General features: G+C 39.2%; 1 protein-coding gene across 1 annotated transcript in view; it reads left to right on the forward strand.

The window, feature by feature from the left end:
• SGIP1 (SH3GL interacting endocytic adaptor 1) overlaps positions 1-21655 on the forward strand; it is a 1342240-nt gene that overhangs the window by 1030735 nt on the left and 289850 nt on the right. The window contains exons 18-19 of the mRNA XM_053693689.1: positions 5336-5447; positions 6016-6171. Of these exons, the coding sequence (XP_053549664.1) occupies positions 5336-5447; positions 6016-6171 (268 nt within the window). The remainder of the gene's footprint in view (positions 1-5335; positions 5448-6015; positions 6172-21655) is intronic.

Consider the following 21655-nt stretch of genomic DNA (forward strand, 5'->3'; position numbering starts at 1 on the left):
AGGGATACTTTACACGTGCTAAATATAATGGAGGGAATTGAATGGAATGAAGAATTTATCTGGTTGACATTAGATGTCACTGCATTATATACCAGCATACCTCACAAGGAAGGGATTGAAAGTATTGAATATTTCCTAATAAAACATGAACATCTGCCAGAAGTGAAAGTTTGGTTCCTATTGAAAGCAATAAAATTTATCCTAACTAAGAATTATTTCCTTTTTGATAAAGAATATTTCCTTCAACTTAGCGGCACGGCAATGGGGACCAAATTTGCACCCAATTATGCCAACTTATATATGGGGTGTTGGGAAGACCAATACATTTGGAACAATAACCCATTTAAAAATAACATCATTCTTTGGCGGAGATTTATAGATGACGTCATTGTCATCTGGAGAGGTGATGCAGAAACATTAGAAGCATTTATTATTTATCTTAATTCTAACAACAAAAATTTAAAATTCACCCACAACAGTAATAAAATTAAAATTGATTTTTTAGACATAACTTTACAACATGAGGGAAAGAGAATTATCACCACACTATATAAAAAACAGACCGATTCCAACAGTTACCTACATGCAAGAAGTTGTCACCACAAAAAATGTGTAAACAACATACCCTATGGGCAGTTTCAAAGGGTAAAAAGGAATTGCACTAAAGCGGAGGCCTTTGAAATAGAAGCTAAAGAATTGGTAACGAAATTTGTGGCAAAAGGTTATTCTACTGAAGTTATTGAACAGAGCCTGAATAAAACAAGAAAACTGGATAGAAAAATTCTTCTAAAAGGTAATGAGAACAGAAAAATTTCCTCGTCAAAAAGGAGAAATAATTTATTCTTAACTAAATATAATAACTCAGCTACTGTCAGGTTCTGCCTGGTTCAACCCATTTTTCTCCTAGCTACACCCACTACTTTCTGATTTGTTCCTCCTTCTTTAAGAGTGCCGCTCACCTGTTACACCTTGCTCAGTATTGATGATCTTCGCTACAGAGAGGTTTACCTGCCTGCTCAGCCTTTTCCTTCTCCACCTTATTATACGGAGTTCTGAGCCTTATCCTAAACAGCAACTTCTACTTTGGAATTTCATTCACAGCCTCTCTCTCTCTGCTTGTGGGGTAAAGTACCTATTGTATTTTTCTATTGCCTCTCGCTGCTTTCTTTTTACCGCAGCTCATACCCTCAGTGTTCATTCAGCCTGTCAGTGAGATTCTCCCGATTACGCTACACAGCGTGACGTCACTTCCAGGTCTGCTCCGGTCTCACTCTAACTACTCTGATTCACCTACGAAGGTAACCCTGCTTGCTCTCCTGGCTGTCTGCATTACCAAGGTACAAATTACTGCTAAACATCATATCTCATAACGTATGTACTGAGTCTTGTATTAAAGATAAGAAGTTTAATCATAAACTTTAAAGCCTTAACCGCAACTTCACTTGTCTGGTCCTGTTGCTCAAATGCTGCCTGTCTGAATCTTCATCTTGTTCTCATATCTCCTGTTATTATCTAAGGGTGATCTTAACAGTATATTATTTTTCTTATTCACTTTCTGCTGAATAAGTTATCAATGCTTGTTATATTATACTTACTCACATGACTGAAGGAAGCCTTTTCAGAAATAGAGGTTTTAGACAGTCCTGTGTAACATACATATTATTATTCATTCTGCAGTTGTGTTCCACCTAAACATATATTCACCAGTTCCTGATAGCTACTGAAATAGAAAGAATTATTCGTCGATACTGGTATGTCTTAAAAGAAGATCCAGTATTAAAAAAAAAAAAAATTATTAGAGGATAAACCAAATGTTGTCTTCAGGAAAAATAGATCAATAAAAACCATATTAGCACCCAGCACCTTAAGAGAAATTAAAACAAATAAATCCTGGTTAACAGATCAACATAAAGGATTTTATAAATGCAAAAGAAAAAATTGTAATGTATGTAAATATACTGATCCAGAAAATAAAGAAGTAAAATCAAATACAAATAATAAATGTTTTCCTATCAAATCTTTTTTAAATTGTCAGTCTAAATTTGTGGTGTACATCCTTGAATGTAACTGTGGGAAACAGTATTTGGGGAGAACAAAACGTACTCTGAAACGGAGAATTAATGAACATTTGAATAATATCACCTCTGGTGATGTTCCCCACGGCGTATATGATCATTTCAGGGATGTACACCAGAGTAACCCTGAAGGTCTGAAATTTAAAGCAATAGAACAGGTGGTTCTGGACAAAAGAAGGGGCAATAGACTGTTACAATTACGTAAACGTGAGACCTATTGGATACATACCCTTAAAACTTTAGAACCATATGGCCTCAATAGAGAGGTAGATATACAGGCATTTTTATGATATTAAAATATTTATAACTTCTGAGTTTCTTTACCTACACCTTTTTTATGAATTCAAGAATTCCCATTAATATAAAATCGCTTACGCAACCCCTGGATACATAGTGTATCATGAATTATATTTTATTAGTTTTTTTAAATAATTTTTAAATATTACATTAATTATATAAAAAAAATTTATGTGTGAACTGGATGAATTAAACTAATATATTTGTATTTATGAATTTATGGGAATACCAATTGGAAATGTAACTAAAATTAAGGTTTAAACACATTTTTAAATGAAAAGGGGGAAGGAAATTTTCTTTTCACTTTTTTAATCTATGATTATTTATTAATATTAATGAATTGTGTATTATTGCTGTACGTCTGGTTTTTTAAAAAAGAATATATTTATTGTATATAATATTATAATCTTAGAGGTTTACATTTTCCTAAATGTGAGCACAGATATGACCATCGCATAATATAACAGGACTACAAATTTGCATCACCGAATTTCAAATGACACGCTAAGGTGGGCGGTCTACATTGACTATGAACGTACTTAAGGGAAGCTTCCAGTGGGCGTGGATATTCCTCTGACGAAGCGGTGACACAACCGCGAAACGCGTAAGGCCACGCCCACCTTGCGTCTGTCTTTGTGGAACAGCGATCAGCTGTTGGTGAATCTGTACGGACCATTTGCTTATGAGAGATTGTGCTCCAAAAAAACTCCTACCAGAGTGGATGCGAGTAGAACAAGAGACCGGGGGAAATATTTGTCAAGATTTCGTGTTACAAACAGCGATACCCGGCATTCAGGTGTATTTGTCCTGACTCTTTGGACTAAGCACTTTCACAGCAAGCGGCCCTGAGCGGAACTTTTAAACTACATGCTCAAACATACCTCATAAGTTTGAGGTTGACTCTTGTGAGTAGACACCCTACGGGGGAGCTGTTTTAATATACACTTGTATTATTGTTTGATTAAATTGATTTGCACTATGTAGGTGCCTTTGTGCGCTTTCTTTCTCATTTTTCTTTTAGATAGATATATATATATATATATATATATATATATATGTATTGTCCACTGACATTTACAGATACCCTGACAGGAATGGCTAGTTAAGCCTGCTAGCAGCTTGGCCAGGTTCTGGGCGCTTTCGGATGCGCTACTTATGGCTTGCCTTGTCCTTTGAACAATGTATATTCCCCTTTGTGGGGAGTTCTCTCTTTGTTCTTCGGGACATCTGGATGTTTTTCCATTCAACTTTTGTTTTTATCAGACTTGGCTCATGCCTTATGAGCATGTGCACTGTTTTTATATGTGTCCTTCCCTTTGGGGGGGTTGTTTGGTCCTTCTTATGAAGGGGGAGGTTCCTCTCTCTGGAGGGTTGTTGTCCTGTCTTGTGTGCAGGAGGTTGGAACAGGTATTTTTATCCTGTAAGGGTGAGCAGTTTGCTTTTTTGGCTTGTGCTGTTCTTTCTGTGGAGATTGGAATCTTAATGTTGAGACTGTCAGTTATGATGGGTTCTATTAGGAATATTCTGCATTTGCGATATTCATCTCCTATGGGTTATCTGTGGCAGTACCTATTTGAGGGAGCTCTTGGGTTAGCACCCGAGTTCTGTGGGGGTGATGAGTTTACCCCATTCTGTCCTTCCCTAGGGGATGGTGTTTGGGGTCCTTTCTGTTCCCCTGTTTTTTAGACCTGCCTGTCGCTTGGGCTGGTCCAGTGTGGAGCAGGATCTGAGATATGTGGACGTCCTCAGGCCTTTTAAGATTCAGTGAGCCTTCTTGAGGTTTTGTGCTTTCTATATATCAAGATATTTGAGAAGGACTGATGGCTTTTGGATAGCCTGTGATGTGCCCACTGTTTAGTGGATGTTTAGCAGTCTGGCAATTAGGATTTGATATCTCTTTTCAGCTGCTCTTACTTGCTGGCAAGTATTCTTTTTTTTTTCATCCTGGTATGACTGTAGCGTGTGGATTGACTCAGGTGTTCACTTATCTGGGCTTGCTGCACGTGTTTGATCTGTGAATATTTCGTTATCTGTGACTTGAGGACTTTGTCTTCAGTTGTCTTTTAAGATATGATGCATTGTATTTAGGAGAAGTTTTCTTCTCGGTTTCTGTTCCCTGTCTTAACCTTGTGGTTTCTGTGTATTCCGGGGTCTGCCTTGCTGTTTTGCTCCTTGATTTTTTCTTTCTTGTTTCTCCTTTTTTTGGTTTGAGTTGTTGATGCTTGATCCCTTTTTCTAGTAAGGGGTGGTACGTTGGGGACCGACTGCTGGGCAGCGGTGTCTTCTGAAGGCAGGTTGGCTCAGTTGAGTCCTTTCTGTGGTCTCTAGCAAGGTCTTATGGACTATCTGCAGGTCAGTGTCCTTGGGGCCTTTTCCTTTTTCTAAGTTTTATCGGCTTCGGACAAAGGCAGGTTTTTTTGGGTAGGGTTTGTAGGCCTGGTACCCTCAGAATGGGCTGCCTTTTGTACCCTCCCGTTTTGCATTCAGTGTCCTCTATAGCTTAGGTATTGTTTTCCCAAAAGTAATTTATTAAGAAAAACATAAATTATGCTTACCTGATAATTTTCTTTTCTTCAGTTGGAAAGAGTCCTCAGCTCCCCGCACGTGTTTTACTATGTGGCGTCTGTTATTTTTATTCTTCTGGCACCTTTTCACCCTGATATTTCTTCTACTGTTCATTGTTCCCTTGGCAAAATGACTGGGGGATGAGGGAAGTGGGAGAGGTATTTAAGCCTTTGGCTGGGGTGTCTTTGCTTCCTCCTGGTGGCCAGGTTCTGAATTCCCAAAAGTAATGAATGCAGCTGTGGGCTCTTTCCATCTGAAGAAAAGAAAATTATCAGGTAAGCATAATTTATGTTATTCATTTACAGCTTTGAGAATTCTGTGAGAATGTTATGTTTTTTATTACAACCGTTTAATATAATATCCATAACAAGAGAATGCAGCTGTGACTTCTGTTGCAGGATCTTCCCGAGGACCAAGTCCTTTAACGATGGGGGCTCAAGACACCTTGCCTGTAGCTGCTGCATTTACAGAAACGGTCAACACCTATTTTAAAGGGGCTGATCCAAATAAGTAAGTAGTAAACTTCTTGTTCCATGGTGCATAAAGCCTTTCCTCTAGTTCTTTTGTGGTTACCTGGGTCCTACTAGCCAATAAGCTCAAAATGTGTTGTTGAGTGAACCCAGTAACAGTTTAGCAACATGTTGAGAGTGTCTGAAAGTTTCCTATGAGCATTGCGAACATCAAAACCCTTCTTTCTGGCCATGTATATGTTTATGTAAATGTCCTCTCCTAGATGGTACCTGTATGAAGGGAGCAGGCAGAAACCAATCATTCATCAGCTGGGCAGAAGAATGTTCACACCAAGCATGAGGACACTCTGCCTTATTAGTTTAGCTCAGAAGCTACATCATCGTATATTAACTGTTTAGTGCCTTCTGCTGTGTATGCACTTGGTCTTTTCATGTTTCACAACTTCTGGTTGCATAGTAGCTCCATCAGTTACTCTTGGAAAGTTGTTTAAAATTGCATGCTCTACCTGAATCGTGAAAAGAAAATATTTGGGTTTCATATCCCTTTAACACTGCAGCTAATGTTTTCTTCTGTTCCTTATATCTATTCATTGTTTATGTGTTTATAGATGCATAGTGAAAATCACTGGAGAAATGGTTTTGTCTTTCCCGGCTGGCATCACTAGACACTTTTCCAACAATCCATCACCTGCTGCTCTAACTTTTCGAATAACAAACTACAGTCGGCTAGAACACGTTCTACCAAACCCACAACTACTGTGCTGGTAAGTAGTTCTGTTCCTTACACTTCCTCTGCAAAGTGATATTTGGCAAACTGTGTCCTTTTCTTTTATATGATGATGAGTCCTCAAGCCTTTACAAGTGGGATTCCAGTCCTACAGGAGGAGGCAAAAAAAAAAAAACTCAACAGAACTTTAATTCGTCCCACTTTCGCATAATTCCAAGGTTTTTTCTGAGGTTTCATTCAGACAATATCTCAGCAGTGACTTATATCCATCACCAAGGTGGTATGGAAAGTGCCTTAGCAATGGAAGAGGTATCCAGCATTCTGATTTGTGCAGATCCCCATCATTGTATGATTTCATCTATTTAAATTCTGTGTGTGGACAATTGGGAAGCTGACTTCCACAGTCCTTAGTACATTCACCCTGGTGAATGGTCCTTGAATCAGGAGGCATTTTACCAGATTTTGAAACATTTGGGAAGGCCAGACATAGACTGCATGACTACTCACTTGATTTACAAGCTACCCTAGTATTGTGCAAGATCTTGAGTAACATAAGAGACTAATAAATTCACTAGTGGTTCTCTGGTCATTCAATCTGATTTACATATTTCCTCTTTTTGTTTTACTATCCAAGATAATAGCCAAGGTAAAACAGGAAAGGGCTTCAGTGATTCTAATTGTTCTGGTATGGCCTTGCAAGATTTAGTACACAGATCTGGTACACATGTTCTCCAGACAGCCTAGGCATCTTCCTCTCATGAAGGACCTCTCTCAAAGTCCCTTCTTCCATAAAAACCTCAAATTTGACAGCATGCCGATTGAATGCCTGATTTTGACTCTAAGAGATTTTTCAGATCAAGTGTTGGAATTTTTTTTATGTGACTAAGAATTGCCATTTAGAACCATTTTAGAATTCGTCAAATTCTATAATTTTACTAGAATGGTCTGGAGCCAGTTCCCTTAAAGGCCAAATTTCTGCCCTTTCAGTCTTGTATCACAAGAAGATTTCAAGACTTTGTTCAAGCTTTGGTCAGCATGAGACCAGTCCTGCTTCCTCTACATTGAACCTTAACTTGGTTTTGAAGGCTCAGCTGTTTGAACCTATGAATGTCCTGGACATTCACCTATTGTCTTGAAAGGTTCTCATTCTCTTGGCTATTTTCCCAGCCAGAAGAGTATCTGAACTTACTGCTCTATTTTGTGATTCTCCCTACCTGATTTTGTTTCATCAGGACAAAGCAGTTTTAAGAACAAACTAAGTGTACCTGCTTTAAAGTCTACACCTTCATCTTAAAGTCTTACCTTAGATTAAGGTGCAAATAGCCACCTGTACTCCTTTCTATTTCATGCAGCAGTCAAAAAGTTATTTTAAAAAGAATATTGTTTTTGGCCACTTTGAAATGGCCACCAAACTCTGCAACTGATGACTTCACGATTTGAGCTGCATATGATGTCCAATCACAAAAGCCTCACTAGACAGTCAATGCTATTCAGCAGAATGTCTAGATGCAGCTCGGATCGCAATGTCATCAGTTCAGAGTATGGCGGCCCTTTTCAAAGTGGCTGCATTATATAGAAAGAAGTGCAGGAGGCTATTTGCAGCTTAATCTAAGGTAAGACTTTAAGATGACTTAGGTGTAGACTGTCCCTTTAACTGTTTTTCCAGCCATATTTCACGATGGTCTTGTGTACTTCACAGCTTGGGTATAGGATCCCACTTGTGATATCTTGTGGACTCTCACCATCTTATATAAGAAAAACAAATGTATGCTTACCTGATAAATTCATTACTTTTGTGACAGTAAACTGTAACACCCTTTATAGTGAAGTAGGAGGTGCAGCTGATGATCCAAAGTGAGTTGTATTTGCTTGTTTGAAGAAACGATAGGAAACAAGCACAACCTCGATTCACAGTGGCATATAGGCTTATTAAACAAGCAAACACTTCTAGTAAGAGTTTCCCAACGCTAGTCATCAGATGTCCAGTAGCTGGGCATATGTACGTACATCTGCCCATGCCTCACAAGAGTAGCAGTTTTATTAATTGCCCATAGAAAATAGGAGATAATAACAAAATAAATAAATAAAAGAGCATGATTCAAATATAGGGTACAATAAAAATACTCTACAATTGACCTAGGCCTACCTCAGTATGAACTAAACATAGCAAGTCAATTTCATAATAGAACGTTTTTAAAACTGTACTCTTGCTGAATCATGAAAGTTTCATTTCTGTGTCTTAAAGCACATTCTTGAAATATTATATAAAATATTGAAAAATATTAATAATTATTAAAAATTCTTATACATACTGTAAAAAAAATGTCAAAATAATCCTTAGAATATTTTAAAAAACAAACATTAAGTAGCGCCGAAAACTGACTCACACCCAAAAAACTAATAAAGAGGTCCCAAAGTGCAATGTACAAATATAAAAGAAATATAAAGCAAAAGAAAGTTTGGTTTAAAAGTTACGGAATTTCATGATTGTAGATCTTGAAAATCACAGTTCCTCGGTTAGAATATTTTTGGATTATTAAGGGAAATCCTGAAGATCTTGGGACTCTACCGCCCTTTAGAGTGAAGCAGAAGTGAGTTGTATTCGCTATTTGCTAATTGGAGAGACATCTGCCGGAATCAACCTCCCAGGGGGTGGGGGAGAGCGCAACTCCTCTAAATTAAATGACTTCCTATCAGCTGCTTGTCTGAGTAGATTGCTAAACTAGATCATGTTGCATTTAAGTATTCCACAAGTCATTGGAATTTTTTTTTTTTTTTTAAAAGACATTTACGGGGACATGAAACCCATCATTTTTCTCTCTTAAAGATAGAGCATACAATTTTCAACAGTTTTCCAAATTACTTCTATTATCAAATGTACTTCATTCTCTTTTTATCCTTTGTTGAAAGAGAAGCAAAGCACTGCTGGGAACTAGCTGAACACATTAATTGAGCCAATGACAAGAGGCATATATGTACATCCACTATTCAGCAGCTAGCACCCAGTAGTGCACTGCTGCTCCTTAGCCTACCTAGATATGCTTTTCAACAAATGATTCTAAGGGAATAAAGCAAATTAGATCTTAGAAGTAAATTGGAAAGTTGTTTTATATGCTCTATCTATGTGTGTCTGTGTGTGAAAGAGTAAGTGTCTTTGTGTGACTGTGTGAAAGAGTGAGTGTCTTTGTGTGTGTGTCTGTGTGTGAAAGAGTGAGTGTCTTTGTGTGTGTGTCTGTGTGAAAGAGTAAGTGTCTGTGTGTGAGTGTGAAAGAGTGAGTGTCTTTGTGTGTGAAAGAGTGAGTGTCTTTTGTGTGTCTGTGTGTGTGTAAGTGTGAGTGTCTTTTGTCTGTGTTTAATAGTGAGTGTCTTTTGTGTGTCTGTGTGTGTGTAAGAGTGAGTGTCTTTTGTCTGTGTTTAATAGTGAGTGTCTTTTGTGTGTCTGTGTGTGTGTAAGTGTGAGTGTCTTTTGTCTGTGTTTAATAGTGAGTGTCTTTTGTGTGTCTGTGTGTGTGTAAGAGTGAGTGTCTTTTGTCTGTGTTTAATAGTGAGTGTCTTTTGAGTGTGTGTGAGTCTGTGGGGACAAAGACCGCCGCAATTCAACCCGATCGAATACGATCGGGTTGATTGACACCTCCCTGCTGGCGGCCACGAATCTGCAGGGGGCGGCGTTGCACCAGCAGCTCTTGTGAGCTGCTGGTGCAATGCTGAATACGGAGAGCGTATTGCTCTCTGTATTCAGCGAGGTCTGGTGGACCTAATCCGCACTGTCAGATCAGGTCCACCAGACTTTGATAAATATAGGCCTGTGTGTGAAAGAGGGAGTGTCTTTGCGTGTGTCTGTGAGAGAGAATGTGTATTAGAGTATATGTGCATGTGTGTGTGAGAGAGAGAATGTGTATGAGAGTATATGTGCATGTGTGTGTGAGAGAGAATGTGTATTAGAGTATATGTGAATGTGTGTGTGAGAGAGAGAATGTGTATGAGAGTATATGTGCATGTGTGTGTGTGAGAGAGAATGTATATGAGAGTATATGTGCGTGTGTGTGTGTGAGAGAATGTATATGAGAGTATATGTGTGTGTGTGTGTGAGAGAGAATGTATATGAGAGTATATGTGCATGTGTGTGTGAGAGAATGTGTATGAGAGTATATGTGCGTGTGTGTGTGAGAGAATGTATATGAGAGTATATGTACGTGTGTGTGAGAGAGAATGTATATGAGAGTATATGTACGTGTGTGTGAGAGAGAATGTATATGAGAGTATATGTGTGTGTGTGTGTGAGAGAGAATGTATATGAGAGTATATGTGCATGTGTGTGTGAGAGAATGTGTATGAGAGTATATGCGTGTGTGTGTGTGAGAGAATGTGTATGAGAGTATATGTGTGTGTGAGAGAGAGAATGTGTATGAGAGTATATGTGTGTGTGAGAGAGAGAATGTATATGAGAGTATATGTGCATGTGTGTGTCTGTGAGAGGGAATGTGTATGAGAGTATATGTGCATGTGTGTGTGAGAGAGAATGTGTATGAGAGTATATGTGCATGTGTGTGTGAGAGAGAGAATGTGTATGAGAGTATATGTGTGTGTGTGTGTGAGAGAGAGAATGTGTATGAGAGTATATGTGCATGTGTGTGTGAGAGAGAGAATGTGTATGAGAGTATATGTGTGTGTGTGTGAGAGAGAATGTGTATTAGAGTATATGTGAATGTGTGTGTGAGAGAGAGAATGTGTATGAGAGTATATGTGCGTGTGTGTGTGTGAGAGAGAATGTATATGAGAGTATATGTGCATGTGTGTGTGTGAGAGAATGTGTATGAGAGTATATGTGCATGTGTGTGTGTGTGAGAGAATGTGTATGAGAGTATATGTACGTGTGTGTGTGAGAGAGAATGTGTATGAGAGTATATGTGCATGTGTGTGTGTGTGAGAGAGGGAATGTGTATGAGAGTATATGTGTGTGTGTGTGAGAGAGGGAATGTGTATGAGAGTATATGTGTGTGTGTGTGAGAGAGGGAATGTATATGAGAGTATATGTACGTGTGTGTGTGTGAGAGAGAGAATGTGTATGAGAGTATATGTGTGTGTGTGAGAGAGAATGTGTATGAGAGTATATGTGTGTGTGTGTGAGAGAGAGAATGTGTATGAGAGTATATGTGCATGTGTGTGTGTGAGAGAGAGAATGTGTATGAGAGTATATGTGTGTGTGTGAGAGAGAGAATGTGTATGAGAGTATATGTGTGTGTGTGTGAGAGAGGGAATGTGTATGAGAGTATATGTGTGTGTGTGTGTGAGAGAGGGAATGTGTATGAGAGTATATGTGTGTGTGTGTGAGAGAGGGAATGTGTATGAGAGTATATGTGCATGTGTGTGTGTGAGAGGGAATGTGTATGAGAGTATATGTGCATGTGTGTGTGTGTGAGAGAATGTGTATGAGAGTATATGTGCATGTGTGTGTGTGAGAGAGAATATGTATGAGAGTATATGTGCATGTGTGTGTGTGTGAGAGAGGGAATGTGTATGAGAGTATATGTGTGTGTGTGTGAGAGAGGGAATGTGTATGAGAGTATATGTGTGTGTGTGTGAGAGAGGGAATGTATATGAGAGTATATGTACGTGTGTGTGTGTGAGAGAGAGAATGTGTATGAGAGTATATGTGTGTGTGTGAGAGAGAATGTGTATGAGAGTATATGTGTGTGTGTGTGAGAGAGAGAATGTGTATGAGAGTATATGTGCATGTGTGTGTGAGAGAGAATGTATATGAGAGTATATGTGCGTGTGTGTGAGAGAATGTGTATGAGAGTATATGTGCATGTGTGTGTGTGAGAGAGAGAATGTGTATGAGAGTATATGTGTGTGTGTGAGAGAGAATGTGTATGAGAGTATATGTGTGTGTGTGTGAGAGAGGGAATGTGTATGAGAGTATATGTGCATGTGTGTGTGTGAGAGGGAATGTGTATGAGAGTATATGTGCATGTGTGTGTGTGTGAGAGAATGTGTATGAGAGTATATGTGCATGTGTGTGTGTGAGAGAGAATATGTATGAGAGTATATGTGCATGTGTGTGTGTGTGAGAGAGAATGTGTATGAGAGTATATGTGCATGTGTGTGTGTGAGAGAGAATGTGTATTAGAGTATATGTGCATGTGTGTGTGAGAGAGAGAATGTGTATGAGAGTATATGTGCATGTGTGTGTGTGTGAGAGAGAATGTGTATGAGAGTATATGTGAATGTGTGTGTGAGAGAGAGAATGTATATGAGAGTATATGTGCATGTGTGTGTGTGTGAGAGAGAATGTGTATGAGAGTATATGTGTGTGTGTGTGTGAGAGAGAATGTATATGAGAGTATATGTGCGTGTGTGTGTGTGAGAGAATGTGTATGAGAGTATATGTGCATGTGTGTGTGTGTGAGAGAATGTGTATGAGAGTATATGTGCATGTGTGTGTGTGTGAGAGAATGTGTATGAGAGTATATGTGCATGTGTGTGTGTGTGAGAGAATGTGTATGAGAGTATATGTGCATGTGTGTGTGTGTGAGAGAATGTATATGAGAGTATATGTACGTGTGTGTGTGAGAGAGAATGTGTATGAGAGTATATGTGCATGTGTGTGTGAGAGAGAATGTGTATGAGAGTATATGTGTGTGTGTGTGAGAGAATGTGTATGAGAGTATATGTGTGTGTCTGTGTGAGAGAATGTGTATGAGAGTATATGTACGTGTGTGTGTGAGAGAATGTATATGAGAGTATATGTACGTGTGTGTGTGAGAGAATGTATATGAGAGTATATGTACGTGTGTGTGTGAGAATGTGTATGAGAGTATATGTGCATGTGTGTGTGAGAGAGAATGTGTATTAGAGTATATGTACGTGTGTGTGTGAGAGAATGTGTATGAGAGTATATGTGCGTGTGTGTGTGAGAGAATGTATATGAGAGTATATGTGTGTGTGTGTGAGAATGTGTATGAGAGTATATGTGTGTGTGTGTGTGAGAGAATGTGTATAAGAGTATATGTGCGTGTGTGTGTGAGAGAATGTGTATGAGAGTATATGTGCATGTGTGTGTGAGAGAATGTGTATGAGAGTATATGTGTGTGTCTGTGTGAGAGAATGTGTATAAGAGTATATGTGCATGTGTGTGTCTGTGAGAGGGAATGTGTATGAGAGTATATGTACGTGTGTGTGTGTGTGAGAGAGAATGTGTATGAGAGTATATGTGCGTGTGTGTGTGAGAGAATGTATATGAGAGTATATGTACGTGTGTGTGTGAGAGAGAATGTATATCAGAGTATATGTGCATGTGTGTGTGAGAGAATGTATATGAGAGTATATGTACGTGTGTGTGTGAGAGAATGTGTATGAGAGTATATGTGCATGTGTGTGTGAGAGAATGTATATGAGAGTATATGTACGTGTGTGTGTGAGAGAATGTATATGAGAGTATATGTACGTGTGTGTGTGAGAGAATGTATATGAGAGTATATGTGCATGTGTGTGTGAGAGAATGTATATGAGAGTATATGTACGTGTGTGTGTGAGAGAATGTATATGAGAGTATATGTGCATGTGTGTGTGAGAGAATGTATATGAGAGTATATGTACGTGTGTGTGTGAGAGAATGTGTATGAGAGTATATGTACGTGTGTGTGTGAGAGAAGGTGTATGAGAGTATATGTGCATGTGTGTGTGTGAGAGAGAGAATGTATATGAGAGTATATGTGCATGTGTGTGTGTGTGAGAGAGAATGTGTATGAGAGTATATGTGAATGTGTGTGTGAGAGAGAGAATGTATATGAGAGTATATGTGCATGTGTGTGTGTGAGAGAGAGAATGTATATGAGAGTATATGTGCATGTGTGTGTGAGAGAGAGAATGTGTATGAGAGTATATGTGCATGTGTGTGTGAGAGAGAGAATGTGTATGAGAGTATATGTGCATGTGTGTGTGATAGAGAGAATGTGTATGAGAGTATATGTGCATGTGTGTGTGAGAGAGAGAATGTGTATGAGAGTATATGTGCATGTGTGTGTGAGAGAGAGAATGTGTATGAGAGTATATGTGCATGTGTGTGTGTGAGAGAGAATGTATATGAGAGTATATGTGTGTGTGTGTGTGTGTGTGAGAGAGAATGTGTAAGAGAGTATATGTGCGTGTGTGTGTGTGAGAGAGAATGTATATGAGAGTATATGTGTGTGTGTGTGTGTGTGTGAGAGAGAGAATGTGTATGAGAGTATATGTGCATGTGTGTGTGTGTGAGAGAGGGAATGTGTATGAGAGTATATGTGTGTGTGTGTGAGAGAGGGAATGTGTATGAGAGTATATGTGTGTGTGTGTGAGAGAGGGAATGTATATGAGAGTATATGTACGTGTGTGTGTGTGAGAGAGAGAATGTGTATGAGAGTATATGTGTGTGTGTGAGAGAGAATGTGTATGAGAGTATATGTGTGTGTGTGTGAGAGAGAGAATGTGTATGAGAGTATATGTGCATGTGTGTGTGAGAGAGAATGTATATGAGAGTATATGTGCGTGTGTGTGAGAGAATGTGTATGAGAGTATATGTGCATGTGTGTGTGTGAGAGAGAGAATGTGTATGAGAGTATATGTGTGTGTGTGTGAGAGAGGGAATGTGTATGAGAGTATATGTGCATGTGTGTGTGTGAGAGGGAATGTGTATGAGAGTATATGTGCATGTGTGTGTGTGTGAGAGAATGTGTATGAGAGTATATGTGTGTGTGTGTGTGAGAGAGAATGTGTATGAGAGTATATGTGCATGTGTGTGTGAGAGAGAATGTATATGAGAGTATATGTGCGTGTGTGTGAGAGAATGTGTATGAGAGTATATGTGCATGTGTGTGTGTGAGAGAGAATATGTATGAGAGTATATGTGCATGTGTGTGAGAGAATGTGTATGAGAGTATATGTGCATGTGTGTGTCTGTGAGAGGGAATGTGTATGAGAGTATATGTGCATGTGTGTGTGTGAGAGAGAATATGTATGAGAGTATATGTGCATGTGTGTGTGTGAGAGAGAATGTGTATGAGAGTATATGTGCATGTGTGTGTGTGAGAGAGAATGTGTATGAGAGTATATGTGCATGTGTGTGTGTGAGAGAGAATATGTATGAGAGTATATGTGCATGTGTGTGAGAGAATGTGTATGAGAGTATATGTGTGTGTGTCTGTGAGAGGGAATGTGTATGAGAGTATATGTGCATGTGTGTGTGAGAGAATGTATATGAGAGTATATGTGTGTGTGTGAGAGAGAATGTATATGAGAGTATATGTGCATGTGTGTGTGAGAGAGAGAATGTGTATGAGAGTATATGTGCATGTGTGTGTGAGAGAGAGAATGTGTATGAGAGTATATGTGCGTGTGTGTGTGTGAGAGAGAATGTATATGAGAGTATATGTGCGTGTGTGTGTGTGAGAGAATGTATATGAGAGTATATGTGCGTGTGTGTGTGTGAGAGAATGTATATGAGAGTATATGTGTGTGTGTGTGTGTGAGAGAATGTATATGAGAGTATATGTGCGTGTGTGTGTGTGAGAGAATGTGTATGAGAGTATATGTGCATGTGTGTGTGAGAGAGAGAATGTGTATGAGAGTATATGTGTGTGTGTGAGAGAGAGAATGTGTATGAGAGTATATGTGTGTGTGTGTGTGAGAGAATGTGTATGAGAGTATATGTGTGTGTGTGTGAGAGAGAGAATGTGTATGAGAGTATATGTGTGTGTGTGTGTGAGAGAATGTGTATGAGAGTATATGTGTGTGTGTGTGAGAGAGAATGTGTATGAGAGTATATGTGCATGTGTGTGTGTGAGAGAGAATGTGTATGAGAGTATATGTGCATGTGTGTGTGTGAGAGAGAATGTGTATGAGAGTATATGTGTGTGTGTGAGAGAGAGAATGTGTATGAGAGTATATGTGTGTGTGTGTGTGAGAGAATGTGTATGAGAGTATATGTGTGTGTGTGTGAGAGAGAGAATGTGTATGAGAGTATATGTGTGTGTGTGTGTGTGAGAGAGAGAATGTGTATGAGAGTATATGTGTGTGTGTGTGAGAGAGAATGTGTATGAGAGTATATGTGTGTGTGTGAGAGAGAGAATGTGTATGAGAGTATATGTGTGTGTGTGTGAGAGAGAATGTATATGAGAGTATATGTGCGTGTGTGTGAGAGAATGTGTATGAGAGTATATGTGCATGTGTGTGTGAGAGAGAGAATGTGTATGAGAGTATATGTGTGTGTGTGTGAGAGAGAATGTGTATGAGAGTATATGTGTGTGTGTGAGAGAGAGAATGTGTATGAGAGTATATGTGTGTGTGTGTGAGAGAGAATGTGTATGAGAGTATATGTGCATGTGTGTGTGAGAGAGAGAATGTGTTTGAGAGTATATGTATGTGTGTGTGTGTGAGAGAATGTGTATGAGAGTATATGTGCGTGTGTGTGTGAGAGAATGTGTATGAGAGTATATGTGCATGTGTGTGTGTGTGAGAGAATGTGTATGAGAGTATATGTGCGTGTGTGTGTGAGAGAATGTATATGAGAGTATATGTATGTGTGTGTGTGTGAGAGAATGTGTATGAGAGTATATGTGCGTGTGTGTGTGAGAGAATGTATATGAGAGTATATGTGCGTGTGTGTGTGTGAGAGAATGTGTATGAGAGTATATGTGTGTGTGTGTGTGTGAGAGAATGTGTATGAGAGTATATGTATGTGTGTGTGTGTGAGAGAATGTGTATGAGAGTATATGTGCATGTGTGTGTGAGAGAATGTGTATGAGAGTATATGTGCATGTGTGTGTGAGAGAATGTGTATGAGAGTATATGTGCGTGTGTTTGTGAGAGAATGTATATGAGAGTATATGTGCGTGTGTGTGTGTGAGAGAATGTGTATGAGAGTATGTGCGTGTGTGAGAGAGAGAATGTATATGAGAGTATATGTGCATGTGTGTGTGAGAGAATGTATATGAGAGTATATGTGCATGTGTGTGTGAGAGAATGTGTATGAGAGTATATGTGCGTGTGTGTGTGAGAGAATGTATATGAGAGTATATGTGCATGTGTGTGTGAGAGAGAATGTGTATGAGAGTATATGTGCGTGTGTGTGTGAGAGAATGTGTATGAGAGTATATGTGCGTGTGTGTGTGTGAGAGAATGTGTATGAGAGTATATGTACGTGTGTGTGAGAGAATGTATATGAGAGTATATGTGCATGTGTGTGTGAGAGAATGTGTATGAGAGTATATGTGTGTGTGTGTGTGAGAGAATGTATATGAGAGTATATGTGCGTGTGTGTGTGTGAGAGAATGTGTATGAGAGTATATGTGCGTGTGTGTGTGAGAGAATGTGTATGAGAGTATATGTGCGTGTGTGTGTGAGAGAATGTATATGAGAGTATATGTGCATGTGTGTGTGATGAGAGAATGTGTATGAGAGTATATGTGCGTGTGTGTGTGAGAGAATGTGTATGAGAGTATATGTGCGTGTGTGTGTGTGAGAGAATGTGTATGAGAGTATATGTACGTGTGTGTGAGAGAATGTATATGAGAGTATATGTGCATGTGTGTGTGAGAGAATGTGTATGAGAGTATATGTGTGTGTGTGTGTGAGAGAATGTATATGAGAGTATATGTGCGTGTGTGTGTGTGAGAGAATGTGTATGAGAGTATATGTGCGTGTGTGTGTGAGAGAATGTATATGAGAGTATATGTGCGTGTGTGTGTGTGAGAGAATGTGTATGAGAGTATATGTGCGTGTGTGTGTGTGAGAGAATGTGTATGAGAGTATATGTGTGTGTGTGTGAGAGAGAATGTGCATGAGAGTATATGTGCATGTGTGTGTGTGTGTGTGAGAGAGAATGTGTATGAGAGTATATGTGCGTGAGAGAGAATGTGTATGAGAGTATATGTGCATGTGTGTGTGAGAGGGAATGTGTATGAGAGTATATGTGCGTGTGTGTGTGTGTGGGAGGGAATGTGTATGAGAGTATATGTGCGTGTGTGTGTGTGGGAGGGAATGTGTATGAGAGTATATGTGCGTGTGTGTGAGAGAGAATGTGTATGAGAGTATATGTGCATGTGTGTGTGAGAGAATGTGTATGAGAGTATATGTACGTGTGTGTGTGAGAGGGAATGTGTATGAGAGTATATGTACGTGTGTGTGTGTGAGAGGGAATGTGTATGAGAGTATATCTGTGTGTGTGTGTGTGAGAGAATGTGTATTAGAGTATATGTACGTGTGTGTGTGTGGGAGGGAATGTGTATGAGAGTATATGTGCGTGTGTGTGTGAGAGAATGTGTATTAGAGTATATGTACGTGTGTGTGTGTGTGGGAGGGAATGTGTATGAGAGTATATGTGCGTGTGTGTGAGAGAGAATGTGTATGAGAGTATATGTACGTGTGTGTGTGAGAGGGAATGTGTATGAGAGTATATGTGTGTGTGTGTGTGAGAGAATGTGTATTAGAGTATATGTACGTGTGTGTGTGTGGGAGGGAATGTGTATGAGAGTATATGTGCGTGTGTGTGAGAGAGAATGTGTATGAGAGTATATGTACGTGTGTGTGTGAGAGGGAATGTGTATGAGAGTATATGTACGTGTGTGTGTGAGAGGGAATGTGTATGAGAGTATATGTGCGTGTGTGTCTGTGAGAGGGAATGTGTATGAGAGTATATGTGTGTGTGTGTGTGAGAGAATGTGTATTAGAGTATATGTGCATGTGTGTGTGTGAGAGAATGTATATGAGAGTATATGTACGTGTGTGTGTGTGAGAGAGAATGTATATTAGAGTATATGTGCATGTGTGTGTGTGAGAGAATGTATATGAGAGTATATGTGCATGTGTGTGTGAGAGAATGTATATGAGAGTATATGTGTGTGTGAGAGAGAATGTATATGAGAGTATATGTGCGTGTGTGTGTGAGAGAATGTGTATGAGAGTATATGTACGTGTGTGTGTGTGAGAGAATGTATATGAGAGTATATGTGCATGTGTGTGTGAGAGAATGTGTATGAGAGTATATGTGTGTGTGCGTGTGTGTGTGAGAGAATGTATATGAGAGTATATGTGAGTGTGTGTGTGAGAGAATGTGTATGAGAGTATATGTACGTGTGTGTGTGAGAGAATGTGTATGAGAGTATATGTACGTGTGTGTGTGAGAGAATGTATATGAGAGTATATGTGCATGTGTGTGTGAGAGAGAATGTATATGAGAGTATATGTGCGTGTGTGTGTGAGAGAATGTGTATGAGAGTATATGTGCGTGTGTGCGTGTGTGAGAGAATGTATATGAGAGTATATGTACGTGTGTGTGTGTGAGAGAATGTATATGAGAGTATATGTGCATGTGTGTGTGTGAGAGAATGTGTATGAGAGTATATGTTGTGTGTGTGTGTGAGAGAATGTGTATGAGAGTATATGTGCGTGTGTGTGTTTGAGAGAATGTGTATGAGAGTATATGTGTGTGTGTGTGTGTGAGAGGGAATGTGTATGAGAGTATATGTGTGTGTGTGTGTGTGTGTGTGTGAGAGAATGTGTATGAGAGTATATGTGCGTGTGTATGAGAGTATATGTGTGTGTGTGAGAGAGAATGTATATGAGAGTATATGTGTGTGTGTGAGAGAATGTGTATGAGAGTATATGTACGTGTGTGTGTGAGAGAGAGAATGTGTATGAGACTATAGGTGTGTGTGTGTGAGAGAGAGAATGTGTATGAGAGTATATGTGTGTGTGTGTGTGAGAGAGAATGTGTATGAGAGTATATGTGCGTGTGTGTGTGTGAGAGAATGTGTATGAGAGTATATGTGTGTGTGTGTGTGTGAGAGAGAATGTGTATGAGAGTATATGTGCGTGTGTGTGAGAGAGGGAATGTGTATGAGAGTATATGTGCGTGTGTGTGAAAGAGAGAATATGTATGAGAGTATATGTGTGTGTGTGTGTGAGAGAATGTGTATGAGAGTATATGTGTGTGTGTGTGTGAGAGGAGAAGTATATGAGAGTATATGTACGTGTGTGTGTGGAGGAGAAGTGTATGAGAGTATATGTCATAGTGTGTGTGTGTGAGAATGAGGGTAGTGAGAGTATATTACGTGTGGTGTGTGAGAGAATGTGTATGAGATATGATAGTGCACTGTGTGTGTGTGAGAGAATGTGTATGAGGAGTATATCTGTGGGTGTTTGTATGGAGAGAGAGAGATGTGTATGAGAGTATATGTGCTGTTTGTGTAGTGTGAGAGAATGTGTATGAAGAGTATATGTACGTGTGGTGTGAAGAGCAATGATGTATGAGAGTATATGTGGGCATGGGTGTGTGAGAGAATGTGTATGAGAGTATATGTGTTGTGTTGTGTGAGAGAATGTGTACTGAGAGTATATGTACGTGTGTGTGAGGAGAATGTATATGAGAGTATATCCGTGGTGTTGTGTGTGAGAGAATGTGTATGAGAGTATATGTGTGTGTGTGTGAGAGAATGAGTATGAGAGTATATGTGCTGTGTGTGTGAGAGAATGTAGTATGAGAGTATATTTTAATTATTTATATGATAGTATTGTGTGTGTGTCGATGAGTATGTGATATGAGAGTATATGTGTGTGTGTGAGAGAGAATGTATATGAGAGTATATGTGTGTGTGTGTGAGAGAGAATGTATATGAGAGTATATGTGTGTGTGTGTGTGTGAGAGAATGTGTATGAGAGTATATGTGTGTGTGTGTGTGAGAGAGAATGTGTATGAGAGTATATGTGTGTGAGAGAGAATGTGTATGAGAGTATATGTGTGTGAGAGAGAATGTGTATGAGAGTATATGTGCATGTGTGTGTGTGAGAGAGAATGTGTATGAGAGTATATGTGCATGTGTGTGTGTGAGAGAGAATGTATATGAGAGTATATGTGCATGTGTGTGTGTGAGAGAATGTGTATGAGAGTATATGTGTGTGAGAGAGAATGTGTATGAGAGTATATGTGCATGTGTGTGTGTGAGAGAATGTGTATGAGAGTATATGTGTGTGTGTCTGAGAGAATGTGTATGAGAGTATATGTGCGTGTGTGTGTGTGAGAGAGAATATGTATGAGAGTATATGTGTGTGTGTGAGAGAGAATGTGTATGAGAGTATATGTGCATGTGTGTGTGTGAGAGAGGGAATGTGTATGAGAGTATATGTGCATGTGTGTGTGTGAGAGAGGGAATGTGTATGAGAGTATATGTGCGTGTGTGTGAGAGAGAATGTGTATGAGAGTATATGTGTGTGTGTGTGAGAGAGAGAATGTGTATGAGAGTATATGTGTGTGTGTGTGTGAGAGGGAATGTATATGAGAGTATATGTGCATGTGTGTGTGTGAGAGAGAATGTATATGAGAGTATATGTGTGTGTGTGTGTGTGAGAGAATGTATATGAGAGTATATGTGCATGTGTGTGTGTGTGAGAGAATGTGTATGAGAGTATATGTGTGTGTGTGAGAGAGAGAATGTGTATGAGAGTATATGTGCATGTGTGTGTGAGAGAATGTGTATGAGAGTATATGTGCG

This window comes from Bombina bombina, chromosome 10 (genome assembly GCF_027579735.1).
Source record: "Bombina bombina isolate aBomBom1 chromosome 10, aBomBom1.pri, whole genome shotgun sequence".
Lineage (NCBI taxonomy): Eukaryota > Metazoa > Chordata > Amphibia > Anura > Bombinatoridae > Bombina > Bombina bombina.